Raw genomic sequence first — 24787 nt, forward strand, 5'->3', positions numbered from 1 at the left:
GCTTCCCTGCACTGACTGTGTCAGCGCCGGCCGTAAAGCAGAGCACAGCGGTGACGTCACCGCTGTTACTGCCGGCGCTGACACATTCAGTGCAGGGAAGCTCTCGGCAGCAGCGCGTGCATTAGCAGCGCTCTTGCCGAAAGCAGTTTTAACCCTGTGGACGCCGGCAGGGGACGTGACAGACCTCAGAATGTGAGTATGTAGTGTTTTTTTTTTTTTTTGTTTGTTTTTTTTGCTTTTACAATGGTAAGTAAATATCTGGTTACTAAGCGCGGCCCTGCACTTAGTAACCCGATGTTTACCCTGGTTACCCGGGTGCTGCAGGGGGACTTCGGCATCGTTGAAGACAGTTTCAACGATGCCAAAGTCGTTCCCCTGATTGTTGGTCGCTGGAGAGAGCTGTCTGTGTGACAGCTCCCCAGCGACCACACAACGACTTACCAACGATCACGGCCAGGTCGTATCGCTGGTCGTGGTCGTTGGTAAGTCGTTTAGTGTGACTTCAGCTTTACAGGATTTTTTTTTTTTTAAATTATTCATGAAACTCTTATTTTATCTTCGTTCTGTCTTTTAGGAGGAAGAAGCGAATCAAGATAAGCTTTACTTTGGCATCAATGAGTATAGTAAATCTCTACAGTGGGGCATAACAAGTCCGCTTCTTAGATGTGACGAAACATTTGAGAAGATGGTGAACACATTACTGGAAAGGTGATGCAATTACTTGATAAAGACACACAGTTAAAACCATTTTGTTTTATTACCTCCATTCCTGAGACAGCCAATCAAAAAATCCTAATCTTTTGTTGTAGGCACCCAAAGTTGCACAGCATGGTGATACGGTGCTACCTCCTCATTCAGCAGTATTGTGAAGCTCTTATGGCTCTAACTACCATGGCTTCACTGAGAGATCACACTACTCCGGAGACACTGAGCATCGTGGATGACCTCCTCAGCTTCCCCGGAAAGGACAAGAGTGGGCACGGTCACATGCTCCTCATTCGAGTTCCTTCACTACAGCTGGCAATCTTGGCCAAGGAAAGATTGCAGGAAGTGAGAGACAAGCTAGGGCTGCAGTATCGTTTTGAAGTGCTGCTTGGAAATCCTTCTTCCGAACTCTGTGTTGCAAAGCACTTTATTACCAGGCTAAAGGTGAGGGAATTTTTTAAGGAATATCTCCATATTAATGTAGTTGGATATTGACTAACTTTAAGTCGCCGGTAGACTTGGTGATCCTGCATAAATGACAAATTTGGTGCAACTTTAGCTAATTTTGCCTGACTCTGCACTGTTCTATTTTGACACACATTAAAACATTTTAAACAAATGGTGACTTTTAGCTAAAAAAAAACCCAAACATCTGGGGGCAGAGGGAGGAGGATGAGTGGTGTGTGAAAATTGCATGAAACATATTGTTTAAATCAAGTTTTTGTTTTAAGTTTTTATTTATTTATTTATTTTTTTATTCACATGTTATAATGTGTATTTAAAAAATCATGCAACTTTCACATTTGGTCACTGGAGCTTTTTTTTATACATAAATTCATGTATTTGGATCTGAAACTTTGTTTAATAATTTGGGTTACATTAGCAACTTTATTTTACAGGCCTTTGTTTCCCTTCACATTCAACTTTGAGGTGGTCTGTGGTGCTAAATGTGGAGGCGCTCAAAGGCAGAAGTTACTAACTTCCTGCCAGACCGCTATAGCTGGCTCACTGACTGATTCTCCATTTTATCTCATTTTGCAGTTAGCCATAGCCAATCCAACAGGCTATAGAAAGCAAGTGGTTCAACATTTTTAATAAAATCCAGTTACAAAATTATTTTTTTTTTCAGCCCCAATTGCAGGCTTTTTAACAAAACTAAAAATAGCTCCAAAAGGTGGACAACCACCAAAATCAAGCCAGTGATTTTATATTTTATGGTTTGATTTTTTTTTATTTTTTTTTTAACTCTATCAATGCTTTGTTGTAGGTATGGAGGGGATGTTATGAAGAGTGGGTCCCTAAAACATTTAAGGATCTTGAAGGCTTACCTTGTATTTTATTTCTCACTGGCAAGGATCCCCTTGGAGAAACTTTCCCAAGGTAGGTGAATTACTTTTATTTATAGTTCTAATGTACGTGATGGAAATTATTATTTTTTTTCTACTTTGTGGTAAATGTGCTATTAATTCTGTGCTTCAGATCTCTGAAATACTGTGATCTCCGGCTGATTGACTCCAGCTTTTTATCCCGAACGGCACTTGAACAGGAAATTGGCCTGGCCTGTTGCTATGTTTCCAAAGAAGTCATCCGAGAGCCCACAACTGTTCTGGATTTAAGTGATAAAGACATTGATAAGGCTATCTCCACTGAGAATGACTCCGATGAGCTGTTTATAGATCTAGACAGACCTCAGAGTACTGGAAGTGAAGTCACTGGAACTTCAGGTTAGGATTTTGTTTTTCGGTACTGATTTGCATTTGTGGGTAGAGTCTATTTATATTACATTTTTCATTAAATGTTTAGTAACTAGGTCATTTTACCACCACAAAAATAAAGTTGTACAGTAGCTTATGGTAGAAATATTTTTAGAAAATACTTTGTCTAGCATTTAGAACACTTTATCAGAGTATTTTTAACCCTTTTGAGCTTAATGCCTTTTATTTGCTTTAGGTTCAATTGCAGAAAATGGAGTTAGTTCTTCCAGTGCAGCTGATAAAACGCAGAAGCAGCCAGCAAACCTTGACTTCCACACTGTGGCAAACAGCTCAGTAGATGAGGGCACATACCCCAATTCTACAGCCAATGATTGTAAACCAGAATGTGATTCTCTTGGGGCACAAATGGCCAGCAGCACAACATCCAAACTGTCCTCCTCGTCATCACAAGCTTATCAATGGGGTCACCAATGTGAGAACAAGAAAAGGACGTTTAACTTGGCCTTACCCCGTATCGTAGTTCTGTCACGCGCTACTTATCAGCTCTTGGCTTGCCATAAGAATGGACAAACTCCCACTACAATTTCTCTTTTACCCCATACTGATGTGAGCTGGTCAAGATCATTAAGGCCTATAATATCTAAAGACTTGAGTAGTGAAGAACAGTCGCTTTACTACAGAACGTGGACAGCAGCCAGGCAGCATCATGCTGATTTTGTGAACTCGAGCGAGCCCACAGGAACAAGAACTATTTATCCACGCCGTCTACTCCTGACAGGACCCCCACAGGTTATTGCTCACACACTATTGTTTGTTTGCGCATATCCAATTTTTAACGCTGTTTGGGGATTTTAAAATTGCCACCCGTCTGTAACTTCCAACCTCTCCAGGGAGTATTAACATGTATATGAAGCCCTTTTTAACTGTTCTGCTAAATACTGGTGCCAAACAGGTTTGTAGAGTGGATTGTAGCGTTCCTGAAGATAAACTTTGTCGTGACATTTTTATTTATTTATATTTTTTTAAAGGTTGGGAAGACGGGTGCCTACTTGCAATTCCTTAGGATCCTCTATCGCATGTTGATTCGACTTCAGGAAGTAGATGTCTACGATGAAGCAGAAATAAATGCAGGTAGGGCTAGAAATCAGAAAATGGATTCTTAATTTAGGAGTGACTGTTTCAAATCCTTTTACTTTTTAGACTTTGAAAATAGAATTGGACTTATAAGCAGATTTGTCACACAAATTTACAATATAAACTGTACACATTATCAAATAGATCTTTGACCTGATGGTTCTGGTGAAAAATCAACATCAGATTGGCTGAGTAAACCTGATATTAATAGGAGAAATAGACTGAAATGGCCGATAAGTCAGTGTATTCAGTCTACTCCCACCCACCCTGCCTGACTGACATCTGTGGCTTGTACTGAGCAGTGTGAGATGGGGGGAGAGACACTGAGCTGTTAATCATGCTAAGTGGGCAGAGAATCAGTTAATGGTTCATAAAGTAGTATTAAGCTATTCTGACATGGATTTTTATAGTAAATGCACCATCTTTAGTGCTGACGACAAATCATACTAAAAGCTAAACATATGGAAACACTCTCTCCCTGCTGTCCTACAGAAAGCAACTTGGATACCTTATTATGCTATAGCCATCTGTTCTGTTAAGTAGAACTGCAGGTAGGGTGTCATGGTTGTAATATAGCCAATAATAAGCCCTATTGTAATACACAATTGCATTACTCACCTTCTGAACCACAGCAGTAAACTCACCCAACATCTAGATATATTTCATGTCTGTCTTAAAATATAATGGTGCATTTAGATGTGCCAATGTTGCCTCGACAATGTTCCTTACAGGGGCTGTCCAGGACTTTTATATTTATGGTCTATTCTTAGGACTGGTCATCAATATCTGATCAGTGGGGGTACGAAACCCGGCACTCGTGCCAACCAGCAGTTCCCAGTGCCGGCGGTGGATTGATGTGATCAGTTGTAGAGCAGCACATCTGTCAATTACATAGTCCTTGCAGTGGGGTATTGTTGAATCAATATAAAAGTCCCAGAGAAACACCCACCCCCTTCCCCCGTTAACGAGCACTAAACGACTATGTAGCACACTGTTCATCTCTGTTATTGGCCTGTTTGTACAAGCTGATTAACAATGATGAGGACCAAACTATAGCTGTACATATCTGCATTGGACACTTGAGAAAATTCACTGCAGACTTTTATATTCTTTAATGACAATTTAATCTAAATGACGAACTCCATGGGGGTTTCCCAATAGACCATAAGTCAGTGGGGTCCTGTCTGGTGACACTAGCTTTCCTTATGCAAAAGAATATTCCTGGGCATTGTCGGTTTCTGATATAGCATTGTGTCTTCTGGGTTAAATGGATAATGGAAATGTGAACTGTGAGTCTACAAGAAACTTTTTTTGGTCTCGATCTTTTGTGATAGAAAAGCATATTTAAGATTGTTCATATAGCTGTTGCAGATTGTAGTTTTTGTTGTGAGAAATGGCACTTCATGCAATGTAGGTCACTAGGGTCCATCAGGCTTGAAACAGAAGCCATAATGCCGAAAAATAAAAATATCACTGTAAAAGAAAACATTTTTAATTTGTTTCCTTCTGTAGATGTGGAAAAGGGGCAGAACCAAGACCCCGGAACAGAAAAGGAACTTTGGCCAGATATTGAAGTCTTCAGTAAAATGGCTTTTGACATCACTGTGCACGATCCAAAATACCGGAACATCAGTCCGCTTCACACAGAGGGGAATTTCTTAATTAAACAAGGTGCATGAAGTAGGGAATACATGTTCACAAAGCTTCAAGAAAAAAAACGGCACTCTTAATAATTATGTACAGTCTTCAGTTAAAATCTAAAAAAATGGGAGGTAATATGGCAAAATCCTGTACTTGTCTTAAAATATTTCTTCCTTACTCATTCAGGCCATCGCTTGAACCAGCTGATAATAATTTTCACTAAATGTCAGGATTGCTTTCTTATTACTGATGGATATCAGTTGGTGTCATGGCTTTTTGCACCTTTTTTTCCATGTGTTCAATACTTTCTCCCTGTGTCATTTCTCATTATTACACATAATTTATGGACATAGTTTGATTTCTTTGCCTGTGTGGATTGGATGGGTGGTTACCAACATACGATGAGAATTGCATGTCAGTAAGAAAATTGTGTGTATGTATACGAGACAACAGGTGAAAAGTATTGAACATGTCAACACTCACACAGGATCAAGTGGGATGATCCAATACGGTTGCAGGAATTTTTATTTTTTTATTTTTGCCCAAGATATATATATAATTATATAATATCTCTCAATCAACTGAAACAAAATGATCTCTTAAGTCCTTTAATTGGCAGGCGTATAAATTTATTTATCATTAAGAGGGCTCGTGTAGACCGTGTAAGGACGGATCAGCTCAGTATTGTAGAATTTGTTTTCCATCTTTCCTTTAGAAACCCAGGTCTATTTTTAGCTGTTCCATAATTCACAGCTCGGTTTATGGTGACTGTGTTCAGCAAGTCGTGTAAATGCAGAGCATGGTGACATGGGCTGCTTGCTCTTGTGCAGAATATATCCTGCTCTGCCTGGAAATGGATCAGCTTTTGCAGGTTGAACAAAGGGCATTAGCAAACTGGCGTGCTTTCCCAAATTGCAGGACATAATTTCTTTTAGTTCCTCATTTGTGCAAACGTACTGTTCTGTACATTGTTTGACTTATTGGTATTTGAACAGCTTTTATTTTTTTTCCCATGTGATGTCACCTGTTTACACCGTGCTCTGGTGTACATTGGGTCATGGTGACAATATGTCTATGTGTAAAGTCAGAGCAGTCTTCCATTAGAGAGCCTCTCTAGAATGGTCATGTGTAAGAATGCTTATACAGTCAATAGGCGGGGATCTCACCATTGCATAGGAGGGGTCTCAAATATTAGCTCCGCCTTATACCAGGGCTAGTATACATTTTTTCCAATGTTCCCATTCATCTCAAGAAGGAAGAAAAGGCCAAATGACTTGTCTTGGCTCTTACGGTCAACGAAGGAAGAAATTGTGGATTTATCTGTCTGATTTATAAATTTAAGTTAATAAGAAACAATCGACATAGGAAAAAACTGGAAAGAAAAAACATTTTTAATTTATGACCTAGGGCTGTGTAAATGTACTTGAAAATGTCAAAATAGACAGTATATATTTTTCCTCCCATTTACCAGTACATCTGTAGGCAGAGAAGTACAGGGTAAAAGTGTACATTATCAGAATAAAAGGTCATTTGGGTGTAGCATCTCTTTTAACATGGATAAATCTGGAAACTAAAATCGCCATTTGTTAGATAAATTAATACATTTGTTCTCTTGTTCAGAATCTTCAAGATTGCATGCTGATGATCTCTGGAAGCGTGAAACCGTTCCTATGATGCTGACAAAATATGCATCATTCAACACTTTCCACCACTGTGAGCAATGTCACCAGTATATGGATGTCGGCGCCAACTGCCAGGTAAAGGGGAACTCTGGCGAGGTGATATTTGCTGGACACACTGTGTTGTGACCCAAGATCATGACCTGCAGAAGCACAAACACAGGAAACCTTCACGTCCATGTGAATCTATGCCTCTTGTGTTGCACATCACAATCGCACTTATTTCTAGTCCTAGAAAGACTGGGCTAGACTGGTATCACTAATGTACCAAAAGTTCCCTGCACCTAGTATTCGACTTGCCATCCGACATAGCCTGTTATAGGTGCTGCTCTGGTCATTGTCTGCAGCTTGTGACCTGTCGAATGGTTGCCGTGTTTCTGCTGGGCAAGCCCTGGAGTTAGTGAGAGCGTTTGACAGTTGGCTGTGACTTCCAGTCAGTCAGCAGTTCCAATCACAAGATGGCGGATCGGGACCAAAGTGGCACTGGGAACAGCTGATAATTATATTCCTAGGGGCAGGGAACATGAATTGGTGATACCACTCGAGCACTGAAATTAAAAAGAAAAAAATAACGTAGAGCTTTTAGAATAGCAAAAGCACTCTTTTACTGAAAAAAAAGAAAAAAAAATTGCTGCAGCAGTGTTGCCAGTCCGTCAATAGGGAATTTTGACACACACTATAAACAGTACCTTTTTTAGAAAAATTTTTTGCATTGAATTACAAATTCTGAAAGCACCAAATGCCATGTGGTAAAAAAAAATGCATAAAAATCCATGGAATGTTTGAACAATCAATTGAAATGCATTGCAGTAAACTGAGGCATCAAGCCCTTTATGGCTCTTGAGCACACAAACATCTCCCTTTTGATATGAAAACCAATGCTGAAAAAGCTGATTTTTATCAAACCATTTTCCTCTGCAGCAGTTTTTTCGTTCTGGATTAAGTGGGGGTCTTGCACAAATAGTTAGTTTGTTCTCCTCAGATTATATATGAGAATACCCTGCATTTTCTTCCTTTACAGACAACTGAGTCTACCATACATGCCTTCACTTTCTCATCTTCAATGCTAGGAGAGGAGGTTCGGCTTCACTTCATTATTCCGAAATCTAAAGCGCATCATTTTATCTTCAGCGATGAGGGCAAACGCCTGGAGAGCATGAGGCTCCCGCTTGTGTCTGATGCAGTAAGTCTTGCACTTTGGAAACGAGTTGTATGATGGAGCCCTGGCTGCAAATACAGCTGTTTGTATGTATGTGTGTGTGTGTACGTAAGCAAGCCACACCCAAAAAGACCTTTCTTTTTCTTTCTAGCTAAACCCAAACGTGATTAAGAGTCCAATTTTCACCCCATCTAGTGGACGTCATGAGCATGGACTATTAAACCTTTACCATGCCATGGAAGGCATCAATCACCTACATATTATGGTAGTAAAAGAATATGAAATGCCGCTATACAGAAAGTACTGGTCCAACCACATCATGCTTGTGCTTCCTAGCACATTTAACAATGCTGGAGCTGGTAAGAGCAGTGATTCATCTGGTTGTGTTTGATTTTTACTTCTCATAGGTTATTTTTATTTTTTTTTTCAATATTAAATTCTCTGAAAATGTAGGAGCTTCCAGATTCCTTATTAAAGAATTGTCTTATCACAACCTGGAGTTGGAAAGAAATCGTATGGAAGAAGAGGGGGTGAACCGTCAGTGTCTGTGGCCACTCGTTGTAGTAATGGACGACTCGTGTGTTTTATGGAACGTCCATAGTAAATTACCAGAGCAGTCAAGGTTAGCAGCTATATGTGTGTGAGTAAAACTAGAAACAATAGTACTATAAGAGACCACTTATTCTGCTAATGTTTTTTGCCTTGTATAATATACTACATTAGGACCATTTATTGATTTAAATTGTTTGTACCATCAATGACTATACAGTATTCAATACAAAATGTTCAAACCCGAATGCATAAATCATCCATCCGCTCTCGTTTTCATGAGGCTGGCTATAAATTGCTGTCTCTGTGGTATAGGGGCCCAAGTTGCCTACACTCTTATCTTCCCAGAAGCCAGCCCCATGTGTTGGAGATGTGGGGAGGTGGAAGGCGATCTGTTACATATTTTTTTTGGTTTTGCAGGCTTCTCTTCTTTTGGGGAAAAAGTGCAGCTAGTGATAAGTAAAATCACAGATCTAATTTCTGACCTGGACCTGGCTCTCATCTGTCTCAATCACTGTGACATCCCTTTAAAAAATTTACAGCCACTCCGTATTAAGACGCTTAATCGCGACTGCAGGAGCGTGCATCCCTCTGTTCTGGAAAGAAAGATACTGCTCCGACAATCTCCCTCTGGGTCTCTAAAATGAATGAGATTATGGAGTAACTCACTTCTATGATTAATCATTGCTATGACCGTTTTTATAAAACTTTGTTTTATTAGTAGAAGATTTAAATTCCTGCCGACTCCTGAGCCCTCATCAGGGAATACAGAGCCCACAATTTTTTGGGCCTACCTTTGGACACCCTTTCCCATCGCCTCCCTTCCCCTCTTTTCTTCGTGCTGCTTTTGCTTTTCTGTACTTTTCCTTCTTCTTTGACTATTTCTCTGACTGGATTATGCCACTCGGTATGTGCGACTTGGTTATGTAATTTCTCATCCTGTTAATTTACATTTTGTGTCACGACCTTGCATTGCTTTCAGGATTCGAGTAATTAGGTATTTGTGTCTATATTTCCTTTCCCACAGTGATTGTTATTCTTTCTCGGCATGGTTATTGCCTTGTGATTTGTATTACTACTTCTTTTTATAAATCCAATAAATTTAAAAAAATAATATAAAATGTTCAATTGCAAAACTTTGACATCCTTTTTCACATTTAATAAGGTTAAAAAAATTGTTTAATTAAAATATGAATACTACTTCAATTGTTCTTTTTTAATGTGTTTTTATTGCTTTTGTGATGGTGCAATTATATCTACTAGGTAAGGGTTAACTTATTGATCATGAGTATTTATTATTATTTATTTATATAGCACCACTAATTACATGGTGCTGTACATGAGAAGGGGTTACATACAAATTACAGATATCACTTACAGTAAGCAAACGAACAATGACAGACGTAAACAGAGGGGCGAGGACCCTGCCCTTGCGGGCTTACATTCTACAGGATTATGGGGAATGAGACAGTAGGTTGGGGGTTGTATATTGTGACCACTGGGAGGCACACTCGTCTATCGCTGACACTGCCATTGTTAATGAATGGAGAGGAGGTGCCTGATCGACCTCCCTTCAGGCATGACTCTGGATGGTTGGGAGTCCCAACGGTTCGACTGTTTTATCCTATCCTGTTTATCCTATGGATTCTCTTGATAGGCAAAAACTTGTAACTAGAATACCATTTGTAAGGAGGTGGTTCCCTATTGCATATGTTGCAGATATTGTCAGATTATACACAGTTTCTATGATGATTTAATCTATGCTCATATGTAAATTGTTTGCAGCCAATCAATAGAGACTAATTATTGTACAAGGAATGTGTCCCTGAGATATGTTATACAACACCTTGAAGCTACACCAAAAATAACCAGCTATGCAATGCTTGGGATTCAGAAATGGAACAGCAATTTAAATTCGACCTTCCCTAAACGTCCATTCTCCAGGTGCCACATTCATGACTTCATACTGCTCAACGTAGACCTTACCCAGAATGTGCAGTATGACCTCAACAGGTGAGTAGCATAACGTTCTCATTTGCTGCCAATCCAAGGGGTGGTCTTATACTGTTTTCACTGTTACTTTTACATTAGAAAATATCTACAATTCTCTGAATAAATTTTCCAATACATCACTGTTCCCATTTTGCGATTGTGCAGGATCAGATTGGAAAAACACGCGGCTTTCTTCCACACCAATGTCCAGGACACCGTGCAACAGAAACGTTCATGGAACTGTTGATTGATTTTTTTTTTTTTTCCAGCTATACTGTTTATAGCATTTTTTAAACCTTGTTCGATTGAACATTGGTTCAGCTCCCAGAATTACTTCTTAAAATCCAGTACTTTTTGGACTTTCTTCCAAAACTATTACACCCATCCAAAGCGGTGTGGTGTACTGCAGCTTAACCTCATTCACTCATTGGTGCAAAGCTGCAATACCAATCAAGACCCAGCGACGAGTGTAGATCTGTTTCTAGAAGAAAGTAGGCATGTTTGTTTTTAGGGGGTATTTTTTCTAATACTGAACAACCCCTTTTAAATATCCTTCTGTATTTCGCTTTCCACACAGATTTGGTTCCTTTACATCATTTTTTCAAGTACATGTGCTTACTAGTGACTATGGTCACAGTTGGACACACAAGTGAATGAAGACCCCTGTACTCCTTAGAATAATGTTGGCCCCTCCTGCCGATATCTACTGGTTTGGCTGTAGCCTCCATACACAGACTGCTAGCCGAAAGAGAGGCTGGGGGAGATGCCGTTTGGGCATGTCCGATTTTGTACTGCTAGTCGCTTTGTTCTACTGTTTATTTAAGGTTTGTCAGCAGTTTTCTCATAGAAATCGGGAGAGCTTGGCTGTGTATGGGAGAAACTGCCAATATGGCTGTTGGCTGAAGAATTGTTCTGCCGATGACCATCTAATGTGAATGGGGTAATTTTTTTAATCTATTTATTTCAGATACTTTTGTGAGGATATAGACTTTAACCTTCGAGCCAATAGTGGGGGGCTGCTGATCTGCCGCTTTAACAACTTCAGCCTCATGAAAAAGCACATTCACGTAGGAGGGCACAAGGACTTCATCGTTAAGCCAAAGGTTATGGTATGAACGGGGTTGAATAACTTTTGTAATAGATCACTTGATTGTTTAAAATACTGGTGCTTCTCATGTGGTCAGTAACCATGTCTGTTGGTAATTCTGCTTTATGCTGGATGACCATAGACTGCTGTTCTGTTATGTCCCAGCATCATCACTGCTGAGAAGTCCTCTCTGCTGTATTACATTGCGATCCTAATAATGTGATTTATTTTTTCTTTTGCCTTATTTTGTTTTATCTAGGCATTAGTATCCCTGTATAAATCAAATGATTAATATTAATAGGTGGCACTTCTGTTGTGTCTAGGTCACAGAAAGCACTGCTCCCATTTCTCCTATGCAGTTTGTGTGTGCACCAGACAGCGAGCAGACTCTCTTGGCTGCACCGGCTCAATTCCTCCTTGAGAAGTTCCTTCAGCACAGTTCTTGCAAGCTGTTCCCAAAGGCTGTTAATAATCCAAAGAACCCACTACTGGCCATAGACTGCTACTTAAATCTAGGACCAGAGGTGAAAACAGTAGTGACCAAAATGGTGCACAATTTGTTTCCATACCCAATCTGTATTTGAGAATTTGTTTTAGATTTGGAGTTCTGTCTTGTATTGTAATATATTGATCCTCTTAGACACCACTGTGTAGAAGGTCTTTGCTTTCCAGGCACCCTGGGTGTGTAGTAATGGCCTGCCTCTCTTTGCAGGTATTTCTGTGTTATGTGAGCTCTAGACCACACTCTATGAATGTCAACACTGAAGGAGTAGAGTTCAGTGGTCTCCTCCTGTATTTGTGTGACTCTTTTGTGTGTTCAGCAATGCTTAAGAAGTTCAAGTTTCTGAAGGGTAAGTGATTGTCAATCTTTAAGCATGGCCACTTTTAGGAATGGGTTCTTGTTCAATGCCCTAAACATTCATTATTTTGCCAATGGAGGAAATCCCTGTAAAGTAATTGTAACTATTTCTTCATTACTTTTAAAGGTGCCACTCTTTGCGTGATCTGTCAGGACAGGAGCTCCCTCAGGCAAACAATTGGGAGGTTGGAGCTTGAAGATGAATGGCAATTCAGACTACGGGATGAATTTCAAACTGCGAATAGTATTGATGATAAACCACTCTATTTCCTTACTGGGCGCCACATATGAGCTTGGAGGGAAATCCTTTTGGAACTTGCCAAGATAAAGCCTTGACACAATTGACATGGAACATGTGCAAATGGATTGGGGATTCTATATAAAGACTTTTGACTTTTTAAAAGGAGACTTTTCACTTCACCCAGATATTTATGGACCAATGAAGTCTACAGGGCAGTTGCCCCAACTGGCTTTGACGTTCTTCATTAATCTTATATGGTGGACTTTCTCGAATGTGCTGGATCAATGGATCTCTTGCAGACATTATCTCAGGGGTTCATTCTTGCCAAAAGATGGACAGCAGCACAATCTCTTCCTATGTCAGTGTTGATATTTTTATATTGTGAACAATGTTTTTTTAATCAAACCAGGCAAAACTAATGCGAGGTCATCACCAATACCACTTAACTAGGAAGCACACATGATTTGAGCACCATTTGTCTCTTATTTTGCGCTCAATTATCATATGAACCGCAAAAGAAAATAACATTATATGTAGCAAACCTTGTATAAATATTTGCCTTATCCGTTAGTTGGCCATATAAAAAATGAATGCCATTCAGTTATAGCCATTCTGTAGGCAATAACTGTGACATCCTTACATGGCTTTCAGACAATGTGCCCTGTTCTTGTATTTCCTCAGATTTCATGCTGTGATATCTACAAGCGCCATAAATATGGGCAGCTATCAAAAACATAAATCGAAATGCCCCAATTTTTCTGATTTTTTTTTTTTTTTACAGATAAGTTGGTCAAAGGGATGCAATTGAAATGTATGTGTTGCTTAGAGTAGCTTTCATATTATTTATCATCGAATCTGTTTTTAGTTCACCTTTCATCATGAAATTATTTGTGCACAGACAGAATCTTGCTCCCGTGAGTTAACATTTTTTTTTACCATTTCCCTTTTTTGTAAAACATCTAGCCACTTACTGTCCCAAAAATTAGTATTAACGTCTATAAAAAAAAAAAAAAGTTTACAGATTCAGAACAAAATATTTAATATATTAGAAAAAAAAGTTTGCAAATTTGTATCATACACTAAATTGTTTGTTGTTGCACCTTTTTTTTTTATTTTTTTAAATGTCTTCTTTCATGAGTCATTTCTGTTTTACTCTGCACGGTGATCTTGGGGTGTGCACCATAATGCCCTTTTCTAGGACTTTCGAAGAACAAAGTTGTCACTGTGTGGTTTAGTTTCATACTTGATTCTGTTTTTGGCGCTGGAAATTTTCAAAGGAAAATCGACGCTAAATAGGTTTATCATAAACTTAAAGATTTCTAGCCTGTGTTTCTGTATTGTGACCATGACACTGTTGTGTGATGTTTGCAACATTATTTTATTTTGTTGTCTTTCCTTTGGGTTCACGTACCACAGCTTCATCAGCCTATCCGCCTACATTTTATTTATTTTTTTCCCAGATAGAATTTGTATTGGATGTCAAAGGACATGAGGAGTAAACTTTTTTGGATCCAGTCTCTACACATATTTGCTGCAGTGTATTTGCAATCCACCTTTATTTTAAAGCTATCCTTACTGCCGGCCATTCCTGAAGATTTGTATGTTTTTGATTTTTGTTTTTCATTTTTTGATTTGCACTAAATTTACTTGCAGGTAGGGAAACTCGTCTGTTTTGTAGGGCACATTGTATTGTATTAAAATGGCATTCATGCAGTGTTTTTTTTTTTTTTTTATATTCCCACAAAGTTTTAGACCTAGTATTTCCTCCACCAAAGAGAATGAAAATGTAATTTTTTGTTTGTCATTATGGCAGAAATTATACCAAAATTGCCTAAGAAAAATATCCGTAATGAATGTAAGCTGAAGATCTACTGCTTTATTTTGCTGTAGCTTCTACTATTGGTTCTTTTAACGTATGGAAATCTTAAATGCTGCTTAAAGGGAACCTGTCACCTGAATCTGGCGGGTCCTTTTTTGGGTCATATGGGCGGTGTTTTCGGGTCTTTTACTAACCCCTTGTTTTCCCGCTGGTCGCGAAATTGTCTTGACGTTGATTCGCTTTCCTCCCTAGTTAACGCGTGCGCAAAGCAATCTTGCCTTGCGCACGCGCAGTATGCTTTGCCCAACTGTGGGCAAAGCCGAAAACCATTATTGCGCCGGCGCACTAAACACAGCGAAATACTTCCAGGACATAGTGAGGTGGCGCATGCGCACTAATGCTTTTCGGCTTTGCCCGCAGTTGGGCAAAGCATACTGCTCGTGCGCAAGGCAAGATTGCTTTGCGCACGCGTTAACTAGGGAGAAAAGCGAATCAACGTCAAGACCATTTCGCTGCCAGCGGGGAAAAAAGGGGTTAATAAAAGACCCAAAAACACTGCCCATGTGACACAAAAAAGGACCCGCCAAATTCAGGTGACAGGTTCCCTTTAAAAGATAGTTTATTGACCAAACAGATGGTGAATTTGGCTTCACTAGTCAGTCTACCTCATGCCTTTTTTTTGTTTTCTAAATGTGTGCAGGTTTATTAATTTGTGATTTAATTGAACTGTTTTTGACTGTATTAAAGTTGTTTACAGGAGTGGTCTCTGATATTGCTTTGCTATAATAAGCTATTAAATATAAAGCAAAAGAGGCTTTCCTACCTGATTGCTGGTAGTCCCACCATTCCTTTAGTGTTGGGCATACTTTAGGGATTTTAGATTTATTCTCTGAACAACTTGACAAAAATGTTTTGTCTTTCCAGCTGATAAATATCTGAGATAACTCAAATGTATAGTCCTCTTACTTTTAAAGGAGCCACAGGAGTAAGTGCAGTCCTTTTTTTTTTTTTTTTTTTTTGAGGTGGTCAAAATGGAGTTTTTTATTGGAAACAATTTCAGGAAGTGCTCCCTCAGGGAGTTTTTGGAGAAGTTTTGGTTCCTGAATTTTTTTTTAAACATAAGGCATTTTCTTAAATGCGTTTTTGTTTTTTTTTAAGCCTTTTGATTTGACAGTAACTAGTTTGGAGTTGAATCCATCAGGAGCCCCTTCAAGGAAGTGACTTGCACTTTTTCTCTCTTCAGTCGTTGCTCAAAACCTGAAACTGGAAAAAATAAAAAACTTAACACTGAACATGTAAACAGCAAAGTGATTTTACAATAGAAATATCTGAGAAGAATCTTTAACCTCTTTATGACCTTAGACGTATCCATACGTCCAGTTCGCCTGGTACTTACCAACCTTGGATATATGGATACGTCTAGGCAATTTTGGGCGCACAGAGGCTGTGTGCGCGTGTGATTGCCGCCTGGATTTTGATAGCTGACACCTGATTCTCAGTGCCAGGAGCGGTGCCCTGTCGCATCATTTAGCAAACAGGCAGAGGGAAGACAGCCTCTCTACCCTTGGATCGGAGACCCTGCGATGTCATTGTGGGGTCCTGCTCGTTGCCATGGTTACTTGACGTCATCATGACTACATCCGGATCACCAGACACTAGAAAGTTAGATCATGCGCAGAGCGCGATCGAACTATCTTGCATCTGCAGGGCTTACAGGCTATAAGGTATAGCAAAACTCCTGCACTGATATACCTTATAACTGTGATCAGAGTCTCTCAGCATTCTGGTTGAGCTGTGGGCTCCTGGGGATAGAGGGCTCTGGGATCATGCTGCCATGTCCGGGACGTGTGCTGTAACAGGAACCTCGAGGCAGTGCGCGCTCCCGGGCGTACTTTTGATGGAGCGCACAGACCATTATGTGTGATTGGTGCATGCTCTGTGACATGGCTTCCGGGAGTGTGTATGCAGGACGGCTGGTGTGTGGCCGGCACGCGCCCTAGAATATCGTGGCTGGGTACTGTCATCTACTGCGCTCCAGCATATGTTCCAGGTGGAGAGCACTTAATACAGACAAGCACACCTTCAGGACCGGACCCAGTTATTGGAATTGGCAGCAGATGGGGCTGAAAAGGATCTGACAAATCAGATGTCCTGAAGCTGGGTAAGACTGAGACTACTCTTTCGCGCCAGAGCCTGTGTCACAGGGTCCTTCCCCGGTACCACACAATCAACAGAGCCAGCAAAGAGTGAACAATCCCAAGACCTTTATTTAGGCAAAAATACGAATGGTCCATATACGGTCCACCACACAAAGGATAAAATAGTCCAGAACACGAATGCAGTTCAGTAAGAGGATAAATGTCCAAGGAGATGAGTCCAATAATCCAGCAGACAGAGGATAAAAAATGGTCCATATGCTTCCCCTTCTCTCTGACGTGCTGTGTTCACATCATCATTCCACACAAGCCTGATCTGTGTCTCACCTCCCTGATATTTAAAAGTCCCCCTCCTCATTCAAAGGTCAGGAGGGGGAAGGTCTCAGGGGCTCATTGTTTCAACAAGCTAGGTCAACATGTCATTAGCATACTATACAGTACTGTGGGGGCTGATATCAGATGGCAGCAACCGCCATTCATCAATTGGCAAATAACTCCTTCTACAAGAGAACACCATGAAAATAAGTAAAATAGAAATATACACAAAAATTATACCCACATAGCATATCACACCATCACAACCTCTCCCCCCTCATAATAAGTGAGCACGCAATGAGGTCTACACAGACCTCTGGCCTGCTGACTTTAGTCCACATTGCTCAACTTTATAGTTCCTTGTACAGTGGCAGGGGTTACAATAATCATGAGCGCTTGTCCATAAATTCCCAGGTCCTGGCTTTATGCTCATACTAGGCTTTTTGACTGGACTGGGCCGTTCGCTGATGTTCATTAGCCAAGGTAGCTAGCTGGGCGAGACAGTCTCTGAACTCTAGAACATAGTAAATGATGGGTGTTCTGGTATCTGCGATATCTCCCTCCAATTGTTCTTTCAGAAGAGTGAGATGTCCACGGACCTTCTGCTCCCACAAAATGACTTTGTAACTCCCCAATGTCATTTCCAAGGAGGATATCTGCAGGAAGTCCTCCCTTAACTCCAATCCAACACCGTTTTTCTCCAAAACCATAATCCAAATCTACCAAAGCTCGCTGTATATATTTGTGGACACCCCCCGCCAGGACAATGGGAATTCCCGGGCCCTGGTGAATTGCCTCGGGTTGAACCACACGGGGGTCAGCGATAGTCAGGAATGCCCCCGTGTCTCTAAATCCCGACACTTTGTATCCATCAATTAAGACATCATGCAGATGGCAATGCCGTTGCTCTGTATTTCTAATGGACAAAGGCCTGAGTCCGTACACTCCAGGAGGGGTATCTATCGTTGGTGGTCCACTCTGGTGGGGGTGGTGGTAGCTCTTCCTCAGGTGGGATGGAGTGCACAATATGTACTGGATGAGGTGGGACTCCCTCCGAATCCTTGAGGGACAGGCAGACTGCAAATGTCCAGTTTGCCCACACCCATAAAATCTCTCTGTGATACCCCCAGGTCATGGTCGGAACTGTTCAGGCCTTGGATTGTGAGGCGTGATTGTCATCGGCTTGTGACTAGGTGGAAGGGCAGATATAATTGGAGGGGGACGGGGTGTGAGAGAAGTCCATGGTTCATTGTCCAGAAGCCTCCTCCATTGCGGTCGCATAGTAAGGGCTTCATCGGCCAGGGCTGCAGCTCTATCCACAGTGCACGGCGTGCACTCCTGGACCTATTCCCGTGCCTCTGTGGGGCACTTGGCAAGAAACTGTTCTATAAGGAATGCCTGTATAACATCTTCCACAGTAAAGGCATTTTCTGCTTCCAGCCATCTCCGACATGCCTGGGACATCTTATGTGCATATATCCTAAATGATCACCCCGTAGTGCATGGGAAGTCTCGGAACTTGGCCCTATATGAGTCTGGGGTGATAGCATGGTAATCCAGGATAGTATGCTTTACAATGTTATAATCCCGATTCTGCTGTGAGTCAATGGTTCGGTAAGCCTCCGCCAGGCTACCGTTCAGGAGTCCCACTAACATCCAGCCAGAGTGGGGCACCTCCATCACAGCACACTGCTGCTCGAAGTCCTGGAAGAACCCCTCCACATCTCTGGAAGCCTCATCAAATGGCTTAAACTCTGTGCGGGTGATCCATACAGGCTCCCGGATCATTGGGTTTACATTCCACATTTCATTACTCCCTCTATCAAGCTCCATTGCTTCTAGTCTCCGCTGTGCCCGCGGGCAGCCTCCTCCTTGTACTCCTGAGAAACACCTGGGCCCAGAACCGCCATCTCTTCTTTGTACCACACCACCCACTGGCTTTTTGGGGTGGGGTCCTCGTCTCCAGTGCTCATCCTTCGGACATATGGGAGGAGGTGGCCGGGCTGGCACCTACCAGTTGGTCAATTAGGGCCTCTTTAGTCAGTCCCTGGTAGTTCAGGCCCAGGTCTCTGGCTCTCTACTATAAACTGGATACAGTCCAATTTCTGTACTCACTCTGTGGGTAGTCCTCCATTAGGTTACGCTCTGTTGATCCCGCTGCTTGCCACCAGTTGTCACAGGGTCCTTCCCCAGTACCACACAACAGAGACAGCGAATTGTGAACAAAACCTTTAGGCAAAAATACAAAAGGTCCATATACGATCCACCACACAAAGGATAAAATAGTCCAGAACACAAATGCAGTTCAGTAAGAGGATAAATGTCCAAGGAGATGAGTCCAATAATCCAGCAGAAAGCTGATCTGTGTCTCACCTCCCTGATATTTACAAGTCCCCCTCCTCATTCACAGGTCAGGAGGGGGAAGGTCTCAGGGGCTCATTGTTTCAACAAGCTAGGTCAACATGTCATTAGCATACAATACAGTACTGTGGGGGCTGATAGCAGATGGCAGCAACAGCCATTCATCAATTAGCAAATAACTCCTACAAGAGAACACCATGAAAATAAATTTAAATAGAAATATACACAAAAATCATACCCACATAGCATATCACAATCTGTTTTTGCCTTTGTGACCGGGCCAATTTTTACAATTCTGACCACTGTCACTTTGAGGTAATAACTCTGGAACGCTTCAATGGATCCTGATGATTCTGAGACTGTTTTCTCATGACATATTGTACATATTTCTTCGATATGACTTGCATTTATTTGTGAAAAAAAACAGAAATTTGGCGAAAATTTTGAAAACTTTGCAATTTTCAAACTTTTAATTTTTATGCCCTTAAATCAGTCATATCGGACAGTATAGTTAATTAATATTTCCCAAAGGTCTACTTTACATCAGCACAATTTTGGAACCAAAATTTTTTTTTGTTAGGAAGTTATAAGTAGGGTTGAGCGAAACGGATCGGACATTTTCAAAAATCGCCGACTTTCAGCAAAGTCGGGTTTAATGAAACCCGACCCGTTCCCACTGTGGGATCGGCCATGCGGTCGGCGATCTTCGTGCCAAAGTCGCGTTTCATATGATGCTTTCCCCGCCATTTTTCTGCCAATGAAGGAGTGTGGGCAGCGTGATGACATAGGTTCCGGCTTGTTTTCTGCAGCGTCACAGGGGGTAAAACCGCCATCTTACCATTTGGGATGTAGCGATTTCCACAGTCCAACACAACCTTTGCTTTGCAGGGACGACGGAGGGGGGAGAGAGAGATTGCTCCCCCATTGACTTACATTGGGTTTCGTGTTTCGGTCGATCCCCGACTTTGCGCGATAATCGGACGATTTGACTCGACTCGACTTTTGACAAAGTCGGGTTTCGCGAAACCCGACTCGATCCTAAAAAAGTTAGTCGCTCAACTCTAGTTATAAGGGTTAAAAGTTGACCAGCGATTTTTCAATTTTTCAAAAATTTTTACAAAATCATTTTTTTTTAGGGACCACCTCACATTTGAAGTAACATTGTGGGGTCTATGACAGAAAATACCCAAAAGTGACACTATTCTAAAAACCACCCCTCAAGGTGCACAAAACCACATTCAAGAAGTTTATTAACCCTTCAGGTGCTTCACAAGAATTAATGGTGTGTTGAAGGAAAAAAATAACATTTCACTTTTTCCAACAAAAATGTTTCTTTATCGCCATATTTTCCATTTTCATAAAGGTAACGGAAGAAAATGCACCATAAAATTCATTGCGATTTCTCCTGAGTACACCTATACCACATATGTGGAGGAAAACTATTGTTTGAGCGCACGCCAGGGCTTGGAAGGGGAACCATTTGACGTTTGGAATACAAAATTCGCTTGAATCAATAGCCGACACCATGTTGCGTTAGAAGAGCCCCTGAGGTGCTTTAACAGTAGAAACCCCCCCACAAATGACCCCATTTTGGACTAGATCACTCAAGGACTTTATCTAGATGTGTGGTGAGCACCTTGAAACCTCAGGGGCTTCACAGAATGTTATAATGTTGAGCCGTGAAAATTAAAAATCAAATTTTTTCCACAAAAGTTATTTTAGCCTCTATTTTTGTTTTCACAAGGGTAACAAAAAAAAAGAGAAATTGCTCAACAAATTTAGGGGACTAAGTACATCAATAACCCATAAGTGGTCGAAAACTGCTTTTGAGGCACAGTGCAAAGCTCAAAAGGGAAGGAGCACCATATTACAGTGCAGGTTTTGCTGCATTGGTTTGAGGGGGGCCATGTCACATTGGCAGAGCCTCTGAGATGCCAGAACAGCAGTAACCCTTGTAAGTTACTCCATTTTACAAACTACACCTCTGAGTTCATCTAGGGGTGCAGTGATCATATTGACACCACAATTGTGTCACAGAATTTGATACCATTGGGAAGTGAAGAAAATAATTAAATTTTTATCACAAAACATTTTCTTGCCCCACATTTTACATTTTCACACTGGGAAATGGGTAAAAATGGTACCAAAATGTGTCACACAATTTCTGCTGAACTTGGCAATACCCCATATGTGGCTGTACAGTACTGCTGAGCCACACAGCAAGACTCTGAATGGACCGAGCACTATTTGACTCTTGGAGAACAAATTACCGTATATACTTGTGTATAAGCGGAGTTTTTCAGCACATTTTTTTTTTTTGCTGAAAACGCCCCCCCCCCCCTCCCCCATCGGCATATACACGAGTCATAGTCCAGAAAGCTGGAGGAGAGCAGTGGCAGGAGCCCGGCGGCTGTGACATCATACTCTCCTCGTGCCATTGCTGAATGTCCCTGCATCTCAGTTGTGCCGGCGCAGCAGCTTTTCCTGTGCTGAGCAGTCACATGGTACCGATCATTAATGAAAATGCACGTGTCTCCATTCCCATAGGCGTGAGATGTATATTCATTACCTTAATGAACGGTACCACTTAACCGCTCAGCACAGGAATAGCTGCCGCGCCATGACAATGGAGATGCAGGAATGTGCAGCGACCGTGCGATGAGGGCGAGTATGATGGGGGAAGGATGGAACGGGGGAGCCGAGCCATGCATACAAGGATGGGACCAGGGAGCCGAGCCATGCATACAAGATGGGACGGGGGGAAGCCACACAGAGCAGGACAGGGATGAGGGGACAATACATAGCTGGCTAATACTCGAGTCAATAAGCTTACCCAGTTTTCCGTGGCAAAATTGGGTGCCTCGGCTTATACTCGAGTATATACAGTATTATAGAATAGTTTCTGGACTCTTATATAAAGAGCCCCTAAATGCCAGAAAAGCAGAATACCCCCTCAAGTGACCTCGGTTTGGAAATTAAACTCCCAAAGGGGTGTATCTACAAGTGTAGTGATGATTTTGACTCCTTAAGTGTTTTCCAGAAACAGGCAGCAGCGGATGTTGCTAAGTAAAAATTGCAAACTGCCATTGTAATGACTGGGACGCTGTAGTAACCAATACGTTACAGTAACCAATATGTTATGCCCAGCCTGTGCTTCTGGAGGCATGCAACCATAAATTAGGCGGGCTCTCATCACTACAGAAATTCCAAACATGTGGATGATATATGTGGTTCAGGTACACTGTGGGGCTCAGAAGGGAGGGGGGCATTTGAATTTGGGAGGTCAGAATTTTTTGGGGGGGTTGAGTAGCCATAACGCTTTTCCATAGCCTTTGCACTAGCAGTAATGTGGAAGCCCTCTATATTTCTGTTAGATGACGGACCTTAGGGAGGACTTGCTTTTTTTTGTGGAATGAGTTGAAGCTTTTATTGGGAACATTTTACATAACATTAGGGATTACATTTATCTGGCGCTCTACGCTGAGCACTTTGGGGTTTCCATCTAAATCTGAGTGACGTGACAGATGAGACCCCTGATCCATTCACTATAATGAGGCAGCAGAGTTACGCTGGACTCCGTCTGGCCTGTGTTCAGTAATGTCCTTCTATTTGGAGGTGCACAAAACTGGCTGACTGTGCTTTTACGTATGACTAAAAAGACAGACACCGCCGGATCACAGGTCTTATGGCGTCCAAAGTGCCTCCATCTACCTCATTATGGGGAAACTTCCGCCAGGTGTTCCGTCTGAATCACCTATTTCAGCGATTTACACGGAAACCCTGATGTAAGCGCTCAGCGCAGTGCGAGGGATAAATGTGTGCCGAGCCTTACTGCGATCTTTTGGAGGCAGAATGAAAAAAATCAAAAGCAGGTGAAGAATTGGTTTTATTTATTTTTTTTATGCTGTTCCTCGTGCGGTATAAGTGATTAGGCGACTTTTTCTTCGGGTCGGTGCGATTACAGAGATACCAGATTTATATTGGGTTCTTATGTTTGACAGCTGTCTCACACTAAAATACGCTTTTTTTGTAAAAAGTTTTTGCATCACTATATTTTGAGCTATGCAAATTGCCTCTGCTGAAAAAAAGAGGACTTAACTCTATAGCGCCACCTATTGGAAGTAGCGATCCTACAAGTCACAATCAACCCTTTAACGAGTCGTGCAATATGACTTAGGATAAAAGCCAAATCAGTATCTCAATTCGCAGACACGGTGTTTCGGGCTGTTGGCCCTCGTCAGTGCGAGGCATGAGAACTGATTTGGCTAGGTGAGAGGCTCTGGAGTGGGGTCTAAGGGGTAACGTTTCTCCTTATGGAGAGTGACATACCAGCTGGCTTGTCAAGGTAAGGAGGCTTATTCGCCGTGCAATGCTCCTCTGGGAATTTAAATATGCAAATTGCCTCTGCTGAAAAAAAGAGGACTTAACTCTATAGCGCCACCTATTGGAAGTAGCGATCCTACAAGTCACAATCAACCCTTTAACGAGTCGTGCAATATGACCGTGTCTGCGAATTGAGATACTGATTTGGCTTTTATCCTAAGTCATATTGCACGACTCGTTAAAGGGTTGATTGTGACTTGTAGGATTGCTACTTCCAATAGGTGGCGCTATAGAGTTAAGTCCTCTTTTTTTCAGCAGAGGCAATTTGCATATTTAAATTCCCAGAGGAGCATTGCACGGCGAATAAGCCTCCTTACCTTGACAAGCCAGCTGGTATGTCACTCTCCATAAGGAGAAACGTTACCCCTTAGACCCCTATATTTTGAGCTATAATTTTTCCATATTTCGTCCGAGAGTCATGTGAGGGCTTGGTTTTTGCAGGTCGAGTTGAGATTCTTATTGGTACCATTTTCAGGCACATGAAATTTTTTGATCGCTTTCTATTCTGATTTTTGGGAGACTGATCAAACACTAGGAACTCGGGAATTGTTTTTTTATGACCTTCCATGTGTTTATTAATTAATAATAAATAATAATAAAATAATAATAAAATTAATAAGGCAGCTTTATTCTTCGGGTCAGTACAATTACAGTGATACCACACTTATATATATATTTTTTTTTTGTTTTGCCGTTTTTTCACAATAAAAGCTATTTTATAAAAAAAATTGTTTTTGCATTGCTGCATTCTGAAAGCTATAACTTTTTATTTTTACCTATAGCCACGACAGCACCCACATGAGAGAGGGGATCCGCCCATAGGAGCAGGAAACCTACAGAAGAAAAGGAGGTTTTGGTTTCCTGTTCCTATAGGAATCCCAAAATACCTGCAGTAAGAAGAGGATTCCTCGGCCAATGCATCCGCCTGTGTGGTTTCTGAGAGAACAGCAGGGGCTGCGGAACCAGAAGCCATGATGGGGGAGCCCCTGCTT

General features: G+C 41.4%; 2 protein-coding genes across 5 annotated transcripts in view; one reads left to right on the forward strand and one right to left on the reverse strand.

Annotated features, from left to right (window-relative positions):
- The window catches only part of GREB1L (GREB1 like retinoic acid receptor coactivator), a 221346-nt gene extending 207586 nt beyond the window's left edge, over positions 1-13760 (forward strand). The window contains exons 19-34 of one of the 4 annotated variants that reach the window (XM_077270332.1): positions 575-708; positions 810-1149; positions 1973-2085; positions 2185-2429; positions 2656-3209; positions 3449-3551; positions 5067-5225; positions 6816-6952; positions 7896-8057; positions 8185-8392; positions 8487-8655; positions 10368-10595; positions 11542-11683; positions 11985-12185; positions 12374-12512; positions 12648-13760. In XM_077270332.1, the coding sequence (XP_077126447.1) occupies positions 575-708; positions 810-1149; positions 1973-2085; positions 2185-2429; positions 2656-3209; positions 3449-3551; positions 5067-5225; positions 6816-6952; positions 7896-8057; positions 8185-8392; positions 8487-8655; positions 10368-10595; positions 11542-11683; positions 11985-12185; positions 12374-12512; positions 12648-12811 (3198 nt within the window). In that variant the 3' untranslated portion in view covers positions 12812-13760. Of the gene's footprint in view, positions 1-574; positions 709-809; positions 1150-1972; positions 2086-2184; positions 2430-2655; positions 3210-3448; positions 3552-5066; positions 5226-6815; positions 6953-7895; positions 8058-8184; positions 8393-8486; positions 8674-9002; positions 9184-10367; positions 10596-11541; positions 11684-11984; positions 12513-12647 lie in introns of those variants that run through there. The other 3 variants (XM_077270331.1, XM_077270333.1, XM_077270334.1) reach the window with 3 other exon arrangements.
- Positions 13761-15706: 1946 nt separating this feature from the next.
- The window catches only part of ESCO1 (establishment of sister chromatid cohesion N-acetyltransferase 1), a 112892-nt gene continuing 103811 nt past the window's right edge, over positions 15707-24787 (reverse strand). Inside the window, exon 10 of the mRNA XM_077270337.1 lies at positions 15707-15843. Coding sequence (XP_077126452.1) covers positions 15831-15843 — 13 coding nt within the window. The 3' untranslated portion in view covers positions 15707-15830. The remainder of the gene's footprint in view (positions 15844-24787) is intronic.

This window comes from Ranitomeya variabilis, chromosome 6 (genome assembly GCF_051348905.1).
Source record: "Ranitomeya variabilis isolate aRanVar5 chromosome 6, aRanVar5.hap1, whole genome shotgun sequence".
Taxonomy (NCBI): domain Eukaryota; kingdom Metazoa; phylum Chordata; class Amphibia; order Anura; family Dendrobatidae; genus Ranitomeya; species Ranitomeya variabilis.